The sequence below is a fragment of the Balaenoptera acutorostrata genome, chromosome 6, assembly GCF_949987535.1.
Source record: "Balaenoptera acutorostrata chromosome 6, mBalAcu1.1, whole genome shotgun sequence".
NCBI lineage: Eukaryota > Metazoa > Chordata > Mammalia > Artiodactyla > Balaenopteridae > Balaenoptera > Balaenoptera acutorostrata.
The window spans coordinates 92137086-92160372 of NC_080069.1; the positions used below are offsets into that span (position 1 = coordinate 92137086).

Below are 23287 nucleotides of genomic sequence, written 5' to 3' on the forward strand. Positions count from 1 at the left end.
AGCAACCAAGCAATTCCCACATCTGCTCTGCTCCAACTCCCAGGTTCTCTTGCGTCTGTCCACAGCAGAAACACACAACAGGGGCGGGGAGTGTGGAGAGTCGTGGGGTAGCCAAGGGGTGATACGTGTGCCGTGATGGGGCAGCACAGGGGAGGGGCCACCTCTCCCTGCAGGTAGAGAGGGCATCTTGTGGGTGGGGGGGCACTTGAGCTGAGCCCAAAGGACAACAGAGAGGTTGGGGGAAAGGGCACTGCAGACCGAGGGAAGAGAATGTGGAAAGGCCTGGAGGCAAGAGTAGCAAGACCAGTGTGCAGAATTGCAAGGACACTGGTGTGACCAGAGTTGGGGGTTTCAGGAGAAGGGGATGAGGGTACTGGAAGGCCCAGGCTGGCTCTCTGTGAACCCAGCCAACGCTCCCATCCCCCATCCCACCACCTCCTTCCTACTCCAGCCACACCTCCCACTGTTGACATTTTAAACTGCAATTTAAGTTTTGAAAATGTGATTTGGGGTCAGTATAAAATCCACACAATGATGACTGGCAGATTGTCAAGGAAAAGCTTTCACACAGTCCAAGCTAACTTTAATTAAGAAAAGACAGTGAACTTGGTGCCAGATGGTGCTTTGCAGGGAAGGGCATACCACAGCTAAACCTGCCTCGGGGGCCAGGCAGGTGGGCACCTCCACAAGGATGGCTGCAAACGCCCACTCAGCAGAGCACCGTGGTCATCCTCCACCTGCCACGGGGCAGGCAGGCACATTGGTGCCCTCTAGAGGGCATGAGGAGGTGGGACAGGAGAGCAACAAGATGGGAGGGTGGGCATCCTGGGTTCCCACCCTGGCTCTGTCCTGCTTTTCTGAGAGTCTGTGAATAAGGGCTGTCCCCTCTGGACCTCGACAACCTCATCTGCTTAAGGGTATTCATCAGAGCTGTTAAAACAATGAAAAACTAGGAACCCCAAAGTCCAGCAGGTCAGTCTTAGATAAAGAGATGAGGGCACAGTCCCATGATGGAATGTTCATCCTGCAGCCATTGGATGTGACGGGACCAAAGAGTGTTTCTGACACAGAAAAGATGGTCATGACAAATTGCTAATACACCAGGTTCAGCACAATATGGGGAAGATAACAGTGTCTGACCTGGCATGGTTGTTGGGGATATTAAGTGAGTGAATATATATAAAGTGCTGCAAATACTTAATAAGCATTTGGCTGGTACATACTTAGTGCTGTGTTAAGTATTTGTTTACTATATATAACATGATATCATATTCACAGATGTGAAAAAATGATTAGGAAAAATACTCAAAAGATATATGCCACAAAATGTCAATCATGATTATATCTGGATTTGTGATCAAGGGCAATTTTATTTTTCTTTATACTTTACTGCATCTTCCAAAATTTCAATAACAGCATTTCTGTCTTCATACTGAAAGTAATTATTGCTATTTAATAACATTATCAAATGTTGGGCGGTACAAGTCCCACAGTCAGTGTGCAGACACCAATTTACACCTATTACACAGCAGGGCAGAGCGGGCAGATCCTGGTCAGGGCTCCGCAGGTCCTGGGGCAGCTTAGCCTTTTAGGGGCTCCTCTGCTCCCTTCTTCTCGCCAATACCGCCCTCTCCTGGCCAGCCTCCAGATTAGGGCCTCAGAGCTAAGGGGACTTGAGCCCAACTCCAGACAGGAGACTCTCACTTCAGAGAAGAGAAATGAAGCCCAGAGAAGTGAGGTAACATGTCCAAGGTCACACAGTAGATAAATGAGAGCTCATTCTGGGCCAGCCACTATGTTAAGAACTTCCTGAGGATGATCTCATTTAAAAACCACAACCATGAGAGATAGCATCCCCTAAGTAGAGAAGGCTAGCTATCACCTAATGTCCACCCCCGATATCTTCCTCAGCAGACACACCTGATATTTAGATGGGCACATGACCACTTGGAACAAAGACTTCATTTCCCAGCATCCTGTGCAGTGTGAATAGGCCATGTGACTAAATTCTGGCCCATTTAATGTAAGCAAAAGTGATATGTGAGTTTCCAGGAAACTTCTTTAAAGACACCTGGCATGTGCCTATGGTCACCTCTTCTCCCCTCATCTTTCCTGTCAGCTGGAGTGAGGTAGTAATGGACAGAGCTCTGGCAGCCATCTTGGACCAAAAGGTGACCTTGGTAGTAGTAGCCATGGCTGGGAGACCAACAGGTAAAAGGAACCTAGGTCCCAAACTCTATGGAACAATGAACTAGTCTTGAACTTCACTTACTTGACAGAAATGTGATGCTGTCATATATTTATGCCAGTTATTTGGGGATTTTCTGTTACTCATAGCTGAACCTAATCCTGATACATCTCTAATTTATAGATGAGGAAACTGAGGCCTCTCTCAGGCTGGAAACACCTCTCCTCTTTGACTCCTCTCTCCTTGGCTTTCCATAACCAAAAGGGTGAGTTCAATGTCACCCATCAATTCCTATCCCTACAAGGCCCCTGTCCTCAGTACTGCCTCCCTGAGAACATGATCGGGGATTACCTCTGGCTGCTAAGCACCAGCACAGCCTTACCTGCAATTCAGGGCTGGCATCTGTCCTGATTTCTTGGTGCCAGAGATATACCCACTGTTACACATTTTGATATCGACCCCATCTGTAACCACCACAGAGAAAGACAAATGCCTACATCCCTACTTAGAAATCAATCCCCTAACAATTGGTAGAGACCTGAAATGCTTTTAGAAAAGCCCCACACTCACCATGGTTGTCAATAACACATCTTCCTTTTCTCCTCTTGTGCTCCCAGGACCTGAGAAACAAATAGAAGTTTCCTGAAATGACCCCCCCGCAAAGAGTTCACGGCATGAGGACAAGTGACCAGGTCAGGCTTCATCCTGGAAAACCAATTCTCCTGAGTGATTAAATATTTAATAATAATTGGTATTCTATATCTGAATAGAAGGAAAGCACTTAAAAGGTATCTTAGAGTGTGTTTTCAACTTTTCCATAAACCACTGTCATGCTGGGTCAGACAGTGGTACCTCCAGCTCAATAGTCTGTCTCAAACAGTGGTGCCAAAGGATCTAGTCTGGGTGTGGGAAGTCTGACTGTTAGAAGGGATCTGATCTAACTGACGTCCCAATCAGTGTGGGAATCTCCTTCAGTGCCCTGGCAAAGTCATCCAATCTGTTGAATACCTCCAGTGGTGGGGAGCTCACTAACCCCAGCCCAACCCTGGTAATTCACTCTATTTCAAAACACTGTCGGTGCAAGACCAATCACATTCAGCAGGTGGGAAAATCACCGATCGAAGGCAAGAGAGAGGCAGTGACTGGCCAGTGGTCTCTCAACAGGGCACATGGGACAGGAGCCTGGGACTCGTGCCACCAGCTTCCCCATTCTACCACACTAACAGCAGTTATGTCCCTTCTTTGCCACACCAGCCACTCTGCCCCAGTGTCACATTCCAACAGCATCTCACCTCTGGCATCAGCCCAGGAGGTGGGACAAAGGGAAGAGGATGAGGGCAAAAAGGTTCAGGGTTTGACTATTTTGGAAATTCTACCACACATGCAACTTCTTCTTACCATTGTCTTTGGTCGTGGGGGTCACATCGGGGAGCCCAGAGCGGCTCGTCTTGTCTGGGGGGGGCGCCCTCATTGTGGAGTCCAGTGCTGGCTCTGGCTCATCACAGAAAGGCAATGGCTGGTTGCTGGACAGCCCACGGGGCAGTGTCTGCATCAGTTTGAGCTTCCGGAACCGATTGGACATTCGGTTCCACCAGGACTGCCAAGGAAGTGCAGAGCAGAGGTCATGCCCCAAGAACACCTAGCCCAGGGACGGTGACCACACTCCACACGTGTTTCCCCTACCCCCTCCTGGGCCCACTGCAGGCATTACCAATCAACCATAGCACCCTTTCCCAAAAGCCATGGTTCTCTCTAAATCCTTCCTGACCCAGCCCTTAGGGGGCCTTTCCAATAGACTGGAGTTGGCAGTGAACCCTATTTGCTAACCCTCTTCTAATCAATCTCCTTATTGCACAGGTAGAGAAACACAGACCCAGGGATGTCAACTTGCTCAATGTCTTACAGTCAAACAGGGACAGACAGATGGACACAGAGGCAATGCCAAACACCTTAACATCTATTACTGCATAACCTCCTTCCCCCTATTCCAGTAACAGTGTGAGAGGTGTCAGGGTGTCCACACCAAGGCCTGGACCATCTGCTCCTGCAGCTGATGCCTTCCCGCCTAAAGAGAGGACAGGTGCCACCCCTAGGGTGTCTACATAACCCCACGATAGCTCAGAGGTTACTGGCACAGCGTCAAAGGGAGGCTGTGAGGGCCTGGCCTACAGAGATGGCAGTGAGGCAGGAATGAAGAGATCTATGCAAACAACACTGTGAGGAAGAATCCAGGGGCCTGAGTGAGTGACGAACATGAGAAGAATGCTAAGTCTGCAGATCTGAGAAGGTGCTGGAACCCCAGCCAGGACAAGGGAAAAAATAATTTTGATTTCCAACGAGCAGAGCAGGGCTCTGTTCAAAGAGAAACATTCAGCTTGCAGTTTAGAAATAGGCAACTGGAGCTTGGTTTTGAGGCTTCTAGAAGAAGCTGACGGGGGCCTGTGGACTGCAGGGAGATCCTAGAATGGTGCAGTCAGCAAATACTTTCCACACTAAAGCACAGGCCACAGACAGATGGCCTGGAAGAAGAGGTGTTCTAGGTTGGCCAGCTCAGTACTACATCATGCAAAAAAAATGTTTAAATTCCCTACATTTACAAATTGTGTCTCTGCATCAAAATCTGGGTTTCTAGTTTCTCCTGAAAAAGATGGGAGCATGTGGCAACATGGACCCACATACTTGCAAAGCAGCGACTAAGGCCACTAAGTGGCTATGATCACCCCAGTTTTCCCTGGTCCCCACCGTTCCCTATTGTTCACCTTCAGCTTACTTCCTGACCCTACTGGGCCCCCCACCCCAGCCTACACCAGCCCTGGGTAACAAGGAAGCGGCAAGCATCTCCCCCCTTCACCCATTCTGGCCTGGCTCTCTGACGCCATTTAAGACAAGAAAAGGCAAACCTTAAGTCCGCCTTTGTCATCAGGCAGCACTGGGACACTCCAGGGCTGTCGGACCTTCGAGTGGGGCGGGGGTGGTGAGTGGCTGGGCCGGCCTTTGTCTTTATTCACCTGCATGCAGACAGATGCCAGCAGTCGAACAAGTTCCGTGTCTATGGACACAAAAGGCAGCATTTTACCTGCAAATATGTCTGTTGGGCCATGGGGTGGGGGCCCAAGATGACCCCCATCAGCCTGAGAACTCAGCACCACAGCTCCAGAGCCTGTGTTACTCCAGGATCAAGGCGTCCCTGCCTCTCCACTGGCTCTTCAAAAGGTGGCAAACAGGTGAGCAGGGTTCAACCCACTTAACCAGAAATAAAAGCCAGAAGTCCTGTCCTACCAGGAAGGCAGAGGGGTGGTGGGTTTAAAAAAGTACAGGCTCGGGACTTCCGTGGTGACGCGGTGGTTAAGAATCCGCCTGCCAATGCAGGGGACACGGGCTCGAGCCCTGGTCCGGGAAGATCCCATATGTCGCAGAGCAACTAAGCCCGTGCGCCACAACTACTGAAGCCCGCGTGCCTAGAGCCCATGCTGCGCAACAAGAGAAGCCACCGCAATGAGAAGCCCGTGCACCGCAACGAAGACCACTTGCTGCAACTAGAGAAAGCCCGTGCACAGCAACGAAGACCCAACGCAGCCAAAAATAAATAAATAAATTTATTAAAAACAAATAATAAGTAAAATAAAACCTCTGTTGTTTAAAAAAAAAAAAAAAAAAAGTACAGGCTCTACAGCCAGATGACCGAGGTTTGAATTCTGCCTCTGTTCCTCCCTGGCCATGTAACTGCAGGTAGATTAAGAGGTGACATTAGTATCACCACATAAAGGTATCTGGAGGATTTGAGGTAGTTCCTAACATACAGTAAGTGCTTAAGAAAGGTTAAGTAGTATTAGTTATTATTAACTCAACTAGGCTATTGAAAAAACAACAAACAGGACTGAGAAGAAAATACTACCAACTATTAATATGCTTTTCTCTTGATGACTGTTTCCTTTTTTTCTCTCCAAGTGTTCAATAATAAGCATGTGTTTCTTTGAAAATTTCAGGCAAAAACTTCATTTTTAAACCCACTAGGAAAAAAAAAATCCATTGGGGTAGATTGTTTTATTGGTAAAGGGAGTGGGGGAGAAGGGGTGGGGCGGGAAGAGACACAGGGAAAGAGACGAGTCTTTCAGAGGAAAGCATGTGTGCGAGGAGCCCGGGGTCCCCGGGAGACTGATTCTGAATGATGTGAACCCTAGGCGCGTGAGGAGCAAGATCACTGCACTTGGGTGGAGGGCCCTACCTCTCTAGCAGGGCTCAAGTCTTCCCAGACTCCGGACCCCTCCCCTCTACAAGCAGACGAGAAGCTCTGCTTCCCTCGCTGCTCTTCCAGGATACAACAGGACCAGCACGTATCTTTGATGCGTGGGGCCCTCAGGAGGGGAGGGTGGTGAGGGAGGTGATGCTGGCGGTGAGGAATGGCACTCGGCCTGCCACCTCCACAGCTAAGGGAGGCCGCAGGAGTCCCTCCACCGGACACTGAGGAGGCAAAGTCCTCCCCTCCACCGCCAGCTGGTTAGAATCCGGCTCAGGGCTCAGAGCCTGCGGGCCAGGAGGGCCTCCCAGCTTCTCCCGCTCTGGGCTGAAACTCGGGGGTCACAAGAGAGACAATAGGTAAGACAGACCCTGCCCCCTGAGCTGGCTAATTGGAAGCCCCAGGTCCCAGAGGAAGGCCTGTCAAAGTGGGGGAGGGTCTGAAGTGCCAGCTGGGGCTTAGTAATGGCAACACCTCCAGCACAGGACCCTTGACCTGGAGCCTCCACCTACACAATTAAGCCACGGGGGTCACTGCTTCGTGTGATTCGGCTCTGAGAGGGGCCTGTTTCCTCCTGAGTCAATCAGGTTCTGGCTGGGAGCACAAATACCAATCTAGGATTTGTGCGGACTGCCAAGGCCTTCCCTCCTGGACACTCCCAGAAGGCTGGAGCCGAGAGAGGCCTCAGGGACTACCTGGTCCCAGCTCCACCCTCCTTGGGAGGAGCGAAGACTTGCCTGAGGCTGTGTGGGGAGCTCTGGGAGTTTGAGAGTGGCTTCCCCCTTGAATAAGCAAGTGCTTAATCACAGGTGATTATCTCGATTTCCAGCCAGAGAACCCGGCAGGCTTAAAACTCTTTTCCAGAAACAACCCACCAGGATCACTCAGCAGCATCACTAGGTCAAAGGCCGTGTACCCATTTTTTGCACGAAGAGTGACATCAGCTCCTTGGTTTAGCAGATATTTGACAATCTCCTTGTTCCTGTGGAAGACAGAAAAAGCCAGAGTGAGACCCACTGAAAGGGAAAGCACGGCCTTGCTTCTGGGCAACATGAGTGGTGGCTTTAACTACAGCAGCATCTCTGCACCTGTAAAAGGGCTTGGAAAGCTGTGTCTCCCAGCCCTTGTTCCCTACACTGTGGGCAGCCATGACAGAAATCAAAGCCTGAGTGCTCCTTCCACAATCAAAACAAAAACCAAGGGCTCTGCCCCAAAAGTACTGGCCCCCAGGACCACATGCAGGCCCTGCCCCTCCAGCCCCAAATCAGGACTCCTGCAGCTGAAACGTGAAGCCTCCCGCAGGCCAGGGTGTTTGATGTGGAAGTCTGAGGCCTATCAAATGAGGAAAGAAACCACTTCAAAAGGACACAGGAGACTGCTCTGATCACCTGAAGCAGGACAAGGGTGGAGCCCCTAATTAGGAATCAGATCACTGAGCAGGTATAAGGCTGTATGCAGATCCCTGGACTCTTGGTCAAGCCCACCCCAAGGAGGAGGCATCCAGGAGGGCAGAGGGATGACTGGATGAGAAGGGATACAGAAGCACCAGTCAACGCTGACGCCTATTCAAAACGAGGGCTAGGACAAGCCTCACCATCAGACGAGAAGCCAGTGGTACAAATGGCCGATGTTCATTCCCAACAGGGGCAACAGACGGGCTGCTATATACATCAATGTGAAACTCCAAAAGAACTAATCTGTTCGCTCAACTGAAACCAACCCACAGAAACTTATCTTTCAGTATAAAACCTTCCTTCTGCATGGTTTCTCATGGCCACAGGTGAAATTGTGTGCCAAGGCAACAGGAAATCTGGACACAAAGGGTAGGAATGCAGGATAGACTGAGCCTGCGTGGCTTTTAGTCTTTTTTGAGTGCCTCAACATCTTCATAACTGGGGGGCTTATCTGTAGCATCTCGGTACCGGAAACCCATCAGGAACCCTATTTCAGCCCGGGACATCTTAGCCTCCCCACTGAGGGAGTGGAGCTGGCACTGACCCGTGGTAGGTGGCCTGCATGAGGGCCGTCCAGCCATGCACGCTGTCCTGCTTGTCCACGTCAGCATGCCTCTCAACCAGTAGCTGCACCAGAGGCAGCTGCCCCATGACAGCTGCCAGCATCAGTGGGGTCGCCCCATCCCCGTTAACCAGGTTCACGTGGTTGGGGTCTTCATCGGCAATCTCTTTGACCAGCTGGAAGTTTCCTGCAAACAGAAGCAGAAGCAGAAGTCCTGGTGATCCGTGGGCCTGGTACCGCAGGATTATTTACCCAGTGGTTTCATGTAACAGATGTGCTAAGCCAGCCTCTGCACTGGGCTACTGGGCATCGCAGGGGCTACAAAGGTGAGTCAGAGGTAGCCCGCACTCTCAAATCCTTCCGTCTACGAGGGATGGAGGCAAGCACACAAACAGCTTTACCAAAAGAGAGAAATGTTATTGATATCTTAAAAGAATGGTGATGAAGGGCAATGTGCACGCAGAAGGAGAGCTCAGGTCTCCCTGAGAGGTGAGGATAAGGGCGAGCTTCCTGGAGGTGGGGGTCTATTTCAGGAGAGGCAATATTAGGCTAAATAGCCCTTCATTACAAAGAGAGTGGAGTGGGTAGGTGGGCAGCCAGGCATTTTAGAGGTAAGTAAAAGCCAGGACATAGCCACAGGGTTTAGCCAGAGAGGCAGAGGGGGCCTGAGAGAGCAGTCTGGAATCTGTGTGTAAAACAGCATGACTACCAGACTCCAGGGTCTGAAACTCCCTGGGTGAAACTAGAGTCAGGAAACAACAAAATGCCTGTTTCTTTCTCAAATACTCTGGGTGGCCTTGAAAAGGACTATAAATATTAATTAGGTTGGAAAAAAATAGCATTGTATTCTTAAATATCCAAAAAAGATTTTCTAAAGTGCTTACCCATTTTCAGTGCATGGAAAATATCAGGTCGCCTTTTCTCCTCATCTGGGTAAACAAAGATTTTACAAGTTAACCACGGAAAGGTCTGAAACAACAGAAAAGTCACAAGGGTGTAACGACCCAGCCTAGCTTTAAAAATGATCTGCTTCTCAAAAGCAGTCTAATCAGAGACCTGAGATGACTCCAGCAGACCTTCTGGAAGGGCTATTGTCAAAGTGTCTGAAAATGCTTCAGACACAGACTGTGGGAGGTCATCTGGCCAAGAAAACATGAATGAGCAGACCATTTCCCGATCCCACAACTCATAAAGCAGTCATTTTTAGGCATTCCAAACTTTGGGATGGCCTTTCTCAGATAGAATGGAAAAGTATAGTCTTGGGAAAATCTGGATTCCTATGAAGATTTTAAAAAGAAACACTGATTCTTTTATTCTAAAAACTAAATGTACAACCATGAGGTAATTCCAGAGCAGAGGACCCCTGAGACACTGAGCAGCTAATCCCAGAGGAGGTCATGGTCGTGGCCACCAGAAGAGCCAATGCTAATGTTTGCTTTCCTTCCCAAATAAGCAGCCATCTGAATGATTCTGAAAGTCACCCCTACCCCAGACTTGCAGATGCAGCTCCCAGCAGGCGACTGCCCCGCTGATGTCTCCGTGCTGGGCCTTGCTGCGCCCACCCAGGGCTAGCCCCTCCCTCAACTGCTCTCTGTCATCTTCCTCGAAGCTTGAGCTAGCGGGTACCCTGCTCCTCCCTGTCAGAAAGCATCCATCCTCATGACCAGGCTCTTCGCTGGTGTGCACATGTGGGACTTCCTTTGACTAACTCCGGGGGGATGCAGCAGCTGCAGGAGGAAACCTGTGACTCTGGGCCAAATCCCTGGTCCAGATCAGCCCCCTCCGGCAGCTGGGAGGAAGGTGCAGCGTGGCACAAGGAGCACGGAGTCTGGAGTCAGAGTACCCGAATCTGAATGCATGTTTCCAGAGAGATCTGTCTCCTCATCATTAATGTGGGGACAACACACTAACATGGGGACCATGTGGTGGTTGCGGGGGTGGATAATATAGATGGGAATATGCTTCAGAAATTCTTAGGCTCTATTCTAAAAAAAAGGGCAATTTTTATTATCTTTCCTAGTGACCAGCCCCCACCCCAGAAAAGGTACTAGTTAACTCCAGGGCTCTTATAAGGAAGTATACACAGGGCCATGGAACCAAGTGTCTAATTTTGCCTTTGAAATACTATTAAGAAATGATTCTGTATTTTGGTTTAAAAAAATATGTCTCGTTCCTTTAAGTGTTTAAGAGTCTAATTTGCTGTGGGCCAGGGCCTTCTCATGCCAAGACCCTTTGACAGAAAAGCGTGTGTCACCTGGCCCTAGTGTTGGTTGCTAAGCAACCTTCTGGTACAAGTGAATCACTGACAGTCTAGTCTTACCCCAGGAAGCTGTGCCTGATGCCCAGTGACCCTGGGCTGGTCCTTTCCTCACTCCAGGCTCCAGTTTTTGCATCAATATCAGAGCAACTCCAGGGACCCTTCCATAGCCCAAGGAACAACCACAGTGGGGGTGGGGAGGGTGTCACAATGACAGTTACAGCCTCAAAGATATCCTATCCTGCAGCTAATGCAAGGGAGAGAGCTGGGGATCTCCAAGGCCCCGGTGCGGGGTGGATTTCCTGGCATCTCACAAAAAAAGCTGGGGGCCTACTGTTATTCATTTAATAATCTGTCATTATTAGTAACACAGCCTTCGCCCTTGCTGCTGTCCTACCCAAAGGCTCTTCCCTGAGAGGCCGCATGGAGCACTTCCTCAGCTCCTGCAAGTAGGCTGAACTCTCACCTCAAGGGGGCCACCCAACGGCCGTATTTCATACGGTGGCCTGTATCGCCCCAACTCCACTGCTCCCACACCCTCCACCTCGCCCCTGTTTTTTTTCTTCCCCACCACGGTACTTCCACCTACCGTACTATGTAACTTATTTTATTTAATATGCTTATTTCCTGTTTCTTGGCTGTCTCGCCTACAGAGGCCAACGTCCTCAAGGGCAGGGATTAGGTCTGATTTGTTTGCTGGTGCCTAGAACAGTGCCTGGTACATAGTAGGCACTCAAATACTTGCAGAGTAACGGAATGAATGAATGGTCAATAAAAATCCATTTTGGTAGCTTCCACTCACTGCTCTTATGTGCCAGGCACTGGGGTATGTATTTTACAGGCATTGTCTTACCACAGCTCATAGGACCTCACAAGGTAAGTGCATTTATTATGGCTGTTTTATGAAAGAGGACACTGGAGTCCTGGAGGGACAATGAAAACAAGGCCGCCCAGCCACAAAGTGGGAGAGCTGAGCCTCAAACCCAGGTCTGCTCGATGGGGAAGTCTGCTCGTAACCATGACCCGGTCCCATCAAATAGGATGACTGCAGTAACAGGGGTGAGGCAGCTGCCAGCATCTCTCACGCGCTCCCTCTGGGCTGGGAGGACCTCACCTGATCCTCACAGCAGTCCTGTGAGGCAGGGGGGGGGTACTCCCGTCCCCCACTTATGGATGACGAAACAGAAGCTTAGAGAACGCAGGCAGCTGGTCCAAGGTCCCTTGGCCAGCACGGGCAAGGCTGGGTGGATCCTGGTAGAGGGTGACCTTGGGCACGCCCACCACTGTGTCTGCCCCACCGCACCTTGAGGAGATGAGGGCATCGCCTTCCCAGGGTGCCAGGGCAGTCCCTAAGGAGGCACATGGGGCGCTAAGACCCCAGAACGCCGGCTGGGGGAAATCTGAGGAAGGAGGAGAATAAGCAGTACAAGAGGCACAGCTCAGTGGCTACAGGCAGGGTGCAAGTTCCAGACTGTCGACTTCTAGGGTGGAGGCCTTGAGCGGGTTGCCTGATCTCCCTCACCTGCAACATGGCTGAAGCCAACCTCCCCGGGGGAGCGGGGGGTGAGGTAAGAGTCTGCCTATTGGCAGAGCAGGGACGTGAGAAGGCAGTTCCCTTCCCGATCTTGGCTACAGAGACAAACGGAACCAAAGCCTTTAAAGGAGGGCAGCAGCCTTGCGTCAAGGAAAACACCCTGTGTGAGGCTGGAGCCCTACCTTCCAACTGTAAATCTTCCCCAGGACCTAACACTGAACTGCTATTACATTCTAGCCCAAGGGCTCACACCCCAGAGGCCAGCTTATTTTCTGCTCATGACCACCTGGTAGTTGTCATTAACCCCATTTTACACAAGAGGCAAAGGAAGGCTCAGAGAGAGTTACAAGCGTGCCCAGCTCCCAGAGGCCCTACAAGTGCTGCAACTGGGCAGAGTCACATCCCCGTGCTCTTCCCTCACCTTCTGAGTGTCACTCAGCTTCTAACCGGTATGTGACCTTTGACCAGCCTCTATTCCTCTCTGGACCTCACTTGTCCAATCTGCACAAAGTAAAGAGGTCTCCCGGCTCCAGATAGGTTTTCCTAAACTTTACTTCTTTTTCCTTTCTGTTTGGCGTTCTCTTCATTTTCGCCATCTCTCTGTTGTTACAGGGTTTTTCAACATGTTTATTTCAGAGTTTTTTGACCCGATAGTGTATTTCTAATAAGCATTTCCCAAATGTGCAGCATCTTTTGATTGACGGAACTTTTTTTCTATTGGCCATTTGAATTTTTTTTTTAATTGAAGTGTAGTTGATTTACAAAGTGATTGACAGGACTACTCCATATTCTTGGGATGGTTCAAACCTTTCAACACTTTCAAGTCTTTTTAGCCTGTCTGTCTGACGACCTTTTCTTCCAATTTTTACCTTTCAGTCCTACGTGCTCACATGCTGCAGCCCAGCCTTACAGCCCAGGCTGTCTCAGGCCTGCCACTGAAATCACAGCATCACAGACAGAGGGTATTGAGGCTGTGTGACTCTGCATTACACGATTCTACTGCACATGATGAACTAGAGGTTTTGAAACATATGTCCTGTAGCAGATTTGCTAAGGATTGTTTAGACATCTCTGTAAGTGCCAGAAAGATGGCAAAAAGAAAAAAGAAACAGGATACACTAATAGGTGTTGAAAAAACACAACTGAAAAGTAGGCTAAATTTTATGTGAATTAGTCTCTGGGGACTGGTCATTGGCAGCTGAGGTTAGGCACACTGTTCTAGAGCAGGGGTTGCCAAAACTACCCCTATGCCTGTTTTTAGAATGATAGTTTTCCTGGTCACAGCCCCACCCACTCCTTGACATATCACGTAGGCTGCTTTCATTCTAGCAGAACTGAGTGGTTACGACAGAGACTGTGTGGCCCACAAAGCCTAAAATACTATATTTATTATCTGGTCCTTTACAGAAGTTTGCTGACCCATTCTAGAAGGATCCCAGAACCTCCTGCACCAGAATCATCTGGTTAGGAAGGAGGGGCCTTGCTGTGCAGGTTTCCAGGCTCTTCTGAGAGCTACCAAATCACTCTCTGGAGGGAGGGTGGGCCAGGAACCTGCACGTGGCAGGCACCCCTGCCTGATTCTCCCCCACGGCACATCTTAAGTCCCACTGCCCCGCAGGCTGCACTGTGATTTCCACATGCCCTTCTGTCTGGGCACCCCTCGGCGTTTGCCATTTAAACACAATCTGGGGGGCTTCCCTGGTGGCGCAGTGGTTGAGAATCTGCCTGCCGGTGCAGGGGACACGGGTTCGAGCCCTGGTCTGGGAAGATCCCGCATGCCACGGAGCAACTGGGCCCGTGAGCCACGACTACTGAGCCTGCGCGTCTGGAGCCTCTGCTCCGCAACAAGAGAGGCCGCGATGGTGAGAGGCCCGCGCACCGCGATGAAGAGTGGCCCCCGCTCGCTGCAACTGGAGAAAGCCCTCGCACAGAGGCGAAGACCCAACACAGCCAAAAATAAATAAATAAATAAATAAGTAAATAAATAAATTTATAAACACAATCTGGGGTCCTCTGTGAGGCCACGGCGGGACGAGGGGGTAGTTTAGCGGTGGCGCAGCCTGACCTGTCTTGGGTCTGACAGTGGTCAGCGGGTCCAGGTAGTCTGCAAGGTCCCTGTACTTGCGGTCAAGTGCAACCTCGAAGGCGGTCTTCTCCAGCACACTGAGGTGGTCCGGGTTGGCCCCCTTCTCCACCAGCTGCTGGGCCGTGCCAAGCCTCCCAAGGAGTGCCGACAGCATCAGCGGGCTCCAGCCCACAGTGTGGGCCGCGTGGTTGGGGTCTGCACCCCACTCCATCAGTAGACGCACCACAGCCTCGTGTCCATGCTGGATGGCGGCCATCAGGGCCGTGACGTCCAGGAGCTCGTCCCTGCCGTCCCCCGCCTGCTCGCCTGAGGGTTTGTGATGGTCCACGAAGGCACCGGCTTCCAGGAGCAGCTTCACCACGCCCAGGTGGCCACCCCGAGAGGCCACAGTGAGCACACTGGCCCCCAGCCGGTTCTGGGCATTGACATCAGCCCCGTGATCCAAAAGGAGGTGTGCCACGCTCACATGTCCAAATCTGCCAGGAAGATGGACAATTAGTGACACTAAACATGGGGCAGTGATGAGGAGACAGCTCATGTAATTATTTAATTATTAATTATTGAATCGTTAACTATTAAAGTTATAATAGCTGCTTATAATCAAAGGCCTTCTTCTGCTGCCAGGCACTGTGCTGGCCATCACAAAGGCAAGCCACTGCCCTGTCTAGTTTCCAATCCAGCTCTGCCATCCACTAGCTGCATTACCTGGAGAAAGAATTTTAGCTTCTTCGTGCCTTCATTTCCTCATCTCTAAAATGGGGATATGATTATATCTACTTCAAGGGCTGTGGAGGATTAAATGAGTTAATATATATAAATATAAAATATACATAAAGCACCTAGAACAGTGCTTGGCCAAAGGAAGCACCACATAAATGTTAGCTATTATAATTGTAATCATTTAAACATTTTACATCACACAACAGGCCAAGGTCACCCAGCTGGTGAGAGGTGGTCACAGGGTCAGAACCCAGGTCTGTCTGAATCCTGCTGCCCTCCCACTTTCCCCTACACCACGCTGCTTCCCACATCGCAGAGAGTTCGTGTGATTCTGCTTCAGAGCTGGGTAAGCTCCCTCTCTGACTGTGTTCTCATTCCCCACAGGCAGGGCCCATGTCTGACTCATGTCTACCCTTCCCAGCCCCAAACACACATGCACAGAAGGTCCTTCGAGATGAGACAGCGGACCCCATGCCAAGAAGTGTGGCGTAGCTGTGGTCAGCACAGGCGGGCTGGGGCACCTCTCGCCAGAGGCCTGCTGCCACCTTCTGGCTGGAATGTCCCCTGCTGGCGGCTGAGAATCCGATCTGGGCCAGACCCTCTCCAGGGAAGCTTGAGCGACTGCCTGGCTGGGACGCTGGGGAGACAGACACGCACCCACCAACTCTAATACCAGGAAGAGGAAAACAGATGCCTTTTCCCAGCAAAATCTCTTCCTTCGTCTGCCGCCAGAGGGCAGAAGAGTTCTGTTTTGCAGCGTTTGGGGTTGGCGCAATCTTTCTGGGCTCAGAGCTGGAAGGAGTCTTGGACTAAAAGGAAAGAACAACAAGAAGAGAGGGGCCGGCGGTGCCAGGTTTTACAAGACCGTAATGCCGGCATGAGGTCTGCATCTGCGAGGCAGCTTTTCCAATGAATCTCTTGTGGCGTTCCCCTCCTTTACGGAAGCGGTTTTGTGCTTCATCTAAACCCAGGGCCTCCCTCCTCCCTGTGGAGGCAGAGCCAAGGTTGAACTCTGTTTTGAACTTACAAATACCTTCTGGGACGTGAACCTGAACAGCACCGGGTCACTCAGCCTGCGGAGCTCGGAGGGAGAGCTTGGTGAACTGGCTTCCCCAGCCGCAGGGGAACTGGGCCTGTCTGGCCTCTTCTCCAAGAGTGGACAGAATCTGGCAAAAATGTGGAGAGCTGCAACCCCAGCCTGTCTCCCTGCCCATCCTCCATAATGATATTCCCCAAACCTAAATCTCATGGCCACTCTCCCACTTCCCGAAAAGGCCTGCCAACTTTGTCAACCTTACTTCCTCCCAACTCCCACACTGTACTGCCATGCTCACCTGCACTCAGCAGTTATACTCCTCCCATGCCTCTGCCATCCTGCCTTTCTGACCAGAGTACCCTCCTGTCCTTGTCTACGGGTCTAAGCACATCCGTTATCCTGCTGCAGGATTCAGCTCAGATCTCACCTCCTCTGAGCAGCTTCCAGATCATCTCCCCACATCAGTTCAGGTGTCCCTCACTTGAACACCCACAATCCCCTGTCCTCACCCCTACTGATGTACCTGGGCCCTCCTTCTATAATTGTGTTTTCCTGTTAGACTGTGCACTCTCCAAGGACAAGACCCACAGCGGAGCTAAGTAAATTTTGTCAAATGAATGAGTGAGTGAATGAACAGTTGGCATAACCACGCAGAGGCTGGTCCCCAGACAGGCAACAGAAATGGCTGAAGAACTGGTGTATCCTCCGTTGGAGTAGATAACTTTAAAATATTACACTATTTAGGGACTTCCCTGGTGGTCCAGTGGTAAAGAATCCGCCTTCCAAGGCAGGGGACGCAAGTTCGATCCCTGGTCAGGGAACTAAGGTCCCACATGCCGCGGGGCAACTAAGCTCGCGCCCCACAACTACTGAGCTCTCGCGCCTCAACGAGAGAGCCCATGTGCCGTAAACTACAGAGCCCATGCGCTCTGGACCCCGTACGTCACAACTAGTGAGAGAAAACTCAGCACGCCACAACTAGAGAGAAGCCCACAGGCCGCAAACAAAGACCCCACATGCCACAACTAAGACCCAACGCAGCCAAAAAAATTTAAAAAATAAAAAAAAGATTTCTCTATTTCATCATCAAGCATGAGATAAAATCTAGCATAATCCCTGACAACAGATAACAGATAAAAATCCTGTTTTTATCTATTGGATCTTAGTAAGCCCTGAGATAAACTGATAATGCCTATTTCACAGATGAGGAAACTGAAGATTACAATGGAAAGCAATAATCCAGAATCTCTCAGTTTGGAAGTGATGGAGTCAAAACTTGAGCCTAGACCCTAAAATCCCAAACCCCACTTCTTCTGGTATAACAAACTCACAGAGGAGGAAAAGCGCTGAATTTGAGCAGAAATGCTGACACTTGGAATGCTTTCTGAACTCATGAGTAGCCCAAGAGGTCATTCAATTAGGCTGAAAATATAAAAGGATTCAATGAAGGCTGAGATAATTTTGTGGATGCTAAGCTTCTAATAGGTAATTACTGAAGATAGGGAAGCTCAGGGCTTTCTGAGCAGCTGCTACGATTACCAATTAATTTCAGCAATTAACACCTGTATCGAAAGACCTGGCACACACTCCCACTCTCAAAGCCCTGGGCTGAGAGGCCAGCTCTGCCATGCTAGCAGGCGGAGAAGTGAAGGGCAGGAGAAGGAAAGTAAGGAAGCCAAGGGTGAAATTAGAGCCAAAGTAAATACCATATAAGCTGTCCCTTTAGTGTTTAGCAAATTTGGCAAGTGGCTTCCTTGTGGCCAACACCGAGAGGAAAACGGTGAGTTACAGGATTCATGGCTGAGAGCACAGGCTGGGAGCATAGGCTCTGGAGCACCTGCCTAGGTGTGAATCTGACTCTGTCTCTTACTAGCTGTGTGGCCTTGGGCAAGTAAACTAACTTCTCTGAGCCTCAATTCTTTATCTGTAAAATGGGGACGGCAACAGTACCTGCTTTCTCAGATTCTGTGTGGCCTGAATGAGTTAATTCATTTGAAGTACTTAGCACAGTGCTTGACACAAACTAAGTGCTCAACAAAGGTTATCATTTTAAGAATAGGAAAAAAAAACATGAACGAAACCATCTCTGATGCTAAAACACTCACAAGAGACCAAACTGCAGTCCAGGCACAGGGCCTCTGATGGTCCTGATCCAATGACGAGCTTTGGAACACAGGGAGCTGGGAAGATAAATAGTATCCCACTTCATTGAAAGTGGTGGCTGCCGGGAGCACCATCTCTGAGGCCTATCTACTTTCAAGGAGAAAGAGCGCAAGACTGGAACGTGTCAGCACACAGCCATGCACTTGGCCGTCCTGACCCAAGGGTCAGACAAACTGTGTATCCTTTAGTAAGTCTCCCTACATATTATTCCTCAACACTGAGCTCTTGATGCAGGTTAGGCAAGCTAATGCTTGAGCACAACCCAGCACAGACAGTCCAGATGGTCAGTATCACAAACTGGAGTACAATAAATTTTAAAGTACCCAGGCCCTGTCTAGGCTCAGCTACAGGTTGAGTCAATTCTCATCATCTCATAGGACTATCACATTCTACCATAGTAAATTAGAGAGTATGTCATAGCTAACGCTTCCAAAATAGCACCTGTAAGATAAATGGAGGAATAAAGAGGAACGTAATTAGTCGAGAGCCTTTCAATTTGCAAGTGACAAAGTCAGGACACTTGGACCACAAATTCCAGCTCTTTTTACAATACCAACTTGTAGAGAAGAAGGAAAATCCTCTAAAAATGTTAAATTATTAGTTAGCAGAGTTCAGCTGAATTCTTCTGAGTCTCCTGTCCCATCAAGGTTAACAAATTTCATTAGATGAAATTAATCAGATGACTTTGACCATCCTGCAGGACTTGGTTAACAGCAAAAAATTGGTGATCAGGGTCTTTGAGACACCCTGCAGCAAACCAGGTGCTGCAGACATAAATCTCACTCAGCAAGGCCCCTGGGGCTCACTAAGGGCTCCTCGGTTCCAGGTGGGAGTTCAGAGATTAGGTGCGCGTCAGTGGCTCCCAAACCTACCATGTGGGAGAATCATCGCTGGGGAGCCTCTTGTCACACAGAGTCCCTGTCCCTCCCCTGGGTCTTCTGAATCACAATCCCAGAAAGGGAACTCAGGAATCTGATTTGGAAAAGCATCCCAATGATTCTGATGTGTGGCCAGGTTTGGGTGTCACTGACAAAGGTGACCAGCTATAACGTGGGAGTGGTGGGCACTACTGCAGAGGCCTGCCCAGGGCTGAGAGACCAGAGAACAGGGGGTATATCATGGCAGGCTTCCCAGAAGAAACTAAGCTGGGAGGAAGCGGGGGGCTTCACTCACTGAGGGGAGAAGGGGAAGAAGAGGTTTCCAGTACATGGTTATGGTGAGGGCTCTGCGGCTGGACTCCCCAAATCTGCTGACTAGCTGAATGCTCATGAGCAGATTTTGTAATGTCAAATTCTCATTCATGAAGTGAAGATGATATTCTTGGCATACAGTAAATGCTCAACAAACGTTAACTTAAAAAAACAAAAACAAAGAACATGCAGGGAGACACAAGAGAAGGCCTGGATGATATCATCTTGGCCTGAATTTAGGAAGCCAGGGGGAAAGGAGAAGAGGATTTGGGAAGAGGTCCGAATGTGAGAGCCTCAAATGCCATGCTAAGGGCTCTGACTAGGGGAGCTATCACAGGAGAGGCACAACCAAACATTCATTTCAGAAAGATCTGGAAGCTCTGCAGAGGATGGATTACAGAAGGCACACCTGGAAGAAGAGAGAGCAGTGGAAGGCCACTTATAAATGTGTGGCCTGGACTAACGCAGAGGGGAAGGAGAGATGCTAAGGCCCAGACGGGTACTTGGCTGAGGACCTACCTGGAGTTTTAAAGCCTGGAAGAGTGGATGGGGCCACTAAGAGAGACAGGGAACCTCAGAAGTAAGGTCCATAGCCCAAAAGGTTTTATGGGCACCCCAGACTGCTCCAGGCAAGAAATCAAGTGTCTTAAGACAAAGAGCCCCAACACACTGATAGGTGCATAAAACACTGCATTACCCATGTGAATGGGCAGCCCGAGTGTTACAACTGGGCTGCGTTACCTAGGTGTGTTTACAGACTGAAATAAATACCCAAGGGCTAAGGAATGATTAAGCAAACCACAGTAGTGCCCACGGATGGAATATCACACAGCAGTTGAAAACGATAAATTTAACGACGAAAATAATGCAGAATAAAAATTTTCCAGAAATACAAATTAAACTAGAACAACCATGTAACACTTGGAAAATGAACTCAGAAATAAAATATAATCAGGTCACAATGAGAAGATTATGGGTAAGAATGTTGTGATTTCAATGCCTTTTAGAAAAACAAATGGCTCATATATATGGAAAGATGTTTCGTTTCACTCAATTTAACAAATGCAAGTCACAGCCACACTGAGATATTTTTCACTCATCAGACACAAAAATCCAAAAGTTTGATAATATACTCTGTTGGAGAAGCTGCAGGAAAAAAAAGGCACTCACATACACAGCTGCCAGGAGGGTAAACTGGTTAATACTACTGTGGTCAACAGAATAATGGGCTCCCTAAAGATGTCCACATCCTAATCCCCAGAACCTGTAAATATGTTAGGTTTCATGGCAAAGGGGAAATTAAGGTTGCAGATAGAATTAAGGTTGCTAATCAGCTGACCTTGAGATAGGGGAGATGATCCAGGTGGGCTCAGTGGAATCACAAGGGTCTTTTAAATGTGGAAGAGGGAGGCAAAGGAGGCAGAAGATGTGATGACGAAGCAAGGGTTGGAGTGATGTGATTGCTGCTGGCTTTGTAGTAAGTTGTTACAGCAGCCATAGGAAACTAATAAACCTGTATGGAGAGCAATTTGGCAATATCCATCAAAATTACAAATGACCTCTGTTCCCTCCTTGGGGAATTTCTCCAAGAAACTGGGTGGGACCTAAGTAGTTGGCTGACAGGAGTTAGAGACTTCACTGTATACCAGAGTTTCAAGTCCGGTTCATCCTACTTCCTGAGTACATCTCAAACTCATTTCTTTGCTCTTGCGCCGCCATTTCTGCTCTGGTCCAGGACACCATCACCTCTTCCTGGAATGCTGCAATCCCCTCCTAACCAGCCTTTCTGATTCTAGCTCACCCCTCCAATCCATCCTCACACTGCAGTGAAAGTGATCTTTCCAAACATAAATCTCATTCTGTCAGTTGCTCTGCCTAGAACCTTCCATTACTTCCCAGTGTCCTTAGGATAGCTCACCTTTCGCAGCCTTGCCACCGTGCATCTGCCTCTTTCTCTCCAGAGAGGACTCATCTCCCACTACTCCCAGCCCCTTCCAGCCACAACATCGTTCTAGCAGTCCTACCAATGTCTATTTCACTTTGGCTTCCAAACCTTTGCACGGGCCTCCTATCACCCCATTCCCACCTTGCACTTCTTCTGTCCAGGTCAATTCTTAGGTAACCTTAGGTCTCGACTTGAATACATACATCATCTTTACCAGAAACCTTCCCCCGCTTCCTGAAACTGAGTCTGCTCTCCAAAAGCTCCCCCAATTTTCCCCGTGAAAGCTGTTCCTTTACCTGGCCTACCCAATGGCATATGAGCTGCTCCAGTGGGGACTTTATCTGGGTACCACAGCATCCCGAACGCCAAGCTAGGGTTGGTAGGTAGGTTCTTAGAAAACCCTTGTTGCAAGAAGTAATAAATGGACATCACTATCTAAGTCTCTAAGATTCTATTTGCTGTCTCCAGATTGTGTTTTGAAAGGCCAATGTTTCTAAGATTCGGATTTTACTTTATTAAAAAGAGCGTCCACTTCTCGTCGTATCCCAAGCTACTCAAAGTTTACCATTCCAATTCTCTCGAACCAGTCCTTCACTCTTTATCTCCCGGGGCATCTGCGGGGGACCGCCGGGCAGGTCCGGCCGCCTGAGCCCGCCCGCGCCCCGAGGGCCGCTGGACACCACCCCAGACCCCCCGGCGCCCCGGACCCCTCACCTGGCCGCCTGCATGAGGGCGCTCCAGCCGTAGTGGTTGCGGCTGTTGACCGAGGCGCCGCGTCGCAGCAGGAAGCGCACCAGCTGCTCATGGCCCCAGGCCGCGGCGAACTGCAGCGCCGTGTTGCCCGCCTCGTCCGAGCAATCTACGGGCACCGGCGCTCCGGCCGCCGCCCCCGCCCCGGGCCCGGACGCCTCGGGCCCCGCCGGCTCCGCGCCCGCCTCGGGCTCCGCGCCGCGCTCCGCCGGTTCCGCAGCCCCCGGCTCCAGCAGCCGCCGCGCCGTCTCCGTGTCGCCCTGATTGCAGGCGCGCAGCAGCAGCTGGAAAGCCGGGGGCAGCCCGCCCTCCCCCATCGCGGCCAGCGTCCCGCGTCCCGTCTGCGCCGCTGGCCCAGCCGGCTCCGCCGGCTCCGCCCCCGGATACCGCGCGCCGGCGCCCCCTTCCGCCCGCCCGCGCGCCTACTGTGTGCCGGCCGCGTGCGGAGGGCCGGGCCGCGCGCCTACTGTGTGCCGGGCGCGCGCCCAGGACGAGGGCACGCCTCAATCGCCGGCGTCGGGGGCGGGGGCGGAGGCGGGGGCTGGACAGCGGGTTCCGGGAAGTTTCGAGCTGCGTCCGCCGCCGAGCTTCGAGTTTGCCTTTGCGTTTTCGGCGCCTGCTTGCGGCCCTCCCCGCTGCTCCGGATACTTCCCGCCGCGTGCGGAGGTCCGAGCGGCCGCCCCTACCCTCCTTACACTGCGAGCTTCCAACCACTGGGCCAGGGTCTGAGTCCACGGGCTCACGGGCCTGGCCTGTGGCACGCGCCGCTGACCCCCAGCACCCGGCACTAACCTGGCGCCTCCTAAATGGTCGTTGACTGAATTAAGGAACAGATGCGTCCACTCTGTCCTCGCAGAATGTCCTGCCGGGCCATCAGTACCATACTTGTCTGGGACGGGCGTTAGGCCTACAAGCACCTCCTGTACCTTCATCTCTCTTCGTCAGTGGTTCTTGAAGCAGCACCATCTGGGACATTTTACAAATGCACATTTTCTCATCCCACCCAGACCTACTGAATAGGAAACCGAGTATGGAGGCCAGCCACCGGTATCTTAGCAAGCCCTCCAGGTGATTCTGAGGCACGTTAAAGTTTGAGACGCACTGTTTGATCCTTAACAGCAGTGCTGTCAGCCGCGGGGAAGGGCCGAGATGATCACCCCCAATT

At 50.6% G+C, this 23287-nt stretch overlaps 1 protein-coding gene across 3 annotated transcripts in view; it reads right to left on the bottom strand.

The window, feature by feature from the left end:
- Positions 1-22466, bottom strand: part of ANKS6 (ankyrin repeat and sterile alpha motif domain containing 6) — a 61531-nt gene extending 39065 nt beyond the window's left edge. For all 3 annotated transcript variants that reach the window (XM_007197051.2, XM_007197050.2, XM_057549010.1), the window contains exons 1-8: positions 22087-22466; positions 14298-14794; positions 9326-9370; positions 8424-8628; positions 7301-7407; positions 5089-5237; positions 3587-3785; positions 2759-2808 (exon numbers count right to left, since the gene is read on the bottom strand). In XM_007197051.2, coding sequence (XP_007197113.2) covers positions 2759-2808; positions 3587-3785; positions 5089-5237; positions 7301-7407; positions 8424-8628; positions 9326-9370; positions 14298-14794; positions 22087-22439 — 1605 coding nt within the window. In that variant the 5' untranslated portion in view covers positions 22440-22466. The remainder of the gene's footprint in view (positions 1-2758; positions 2809-3586; positions 3786-5088; positions 5238-7300; positions 7408-8423; positions 8629-9325; positions 9371-14297; positions 14795-22086) is intronic.
- Between the last annotated feature and the right edge of the window lie 821 nt (positions 22467-23287).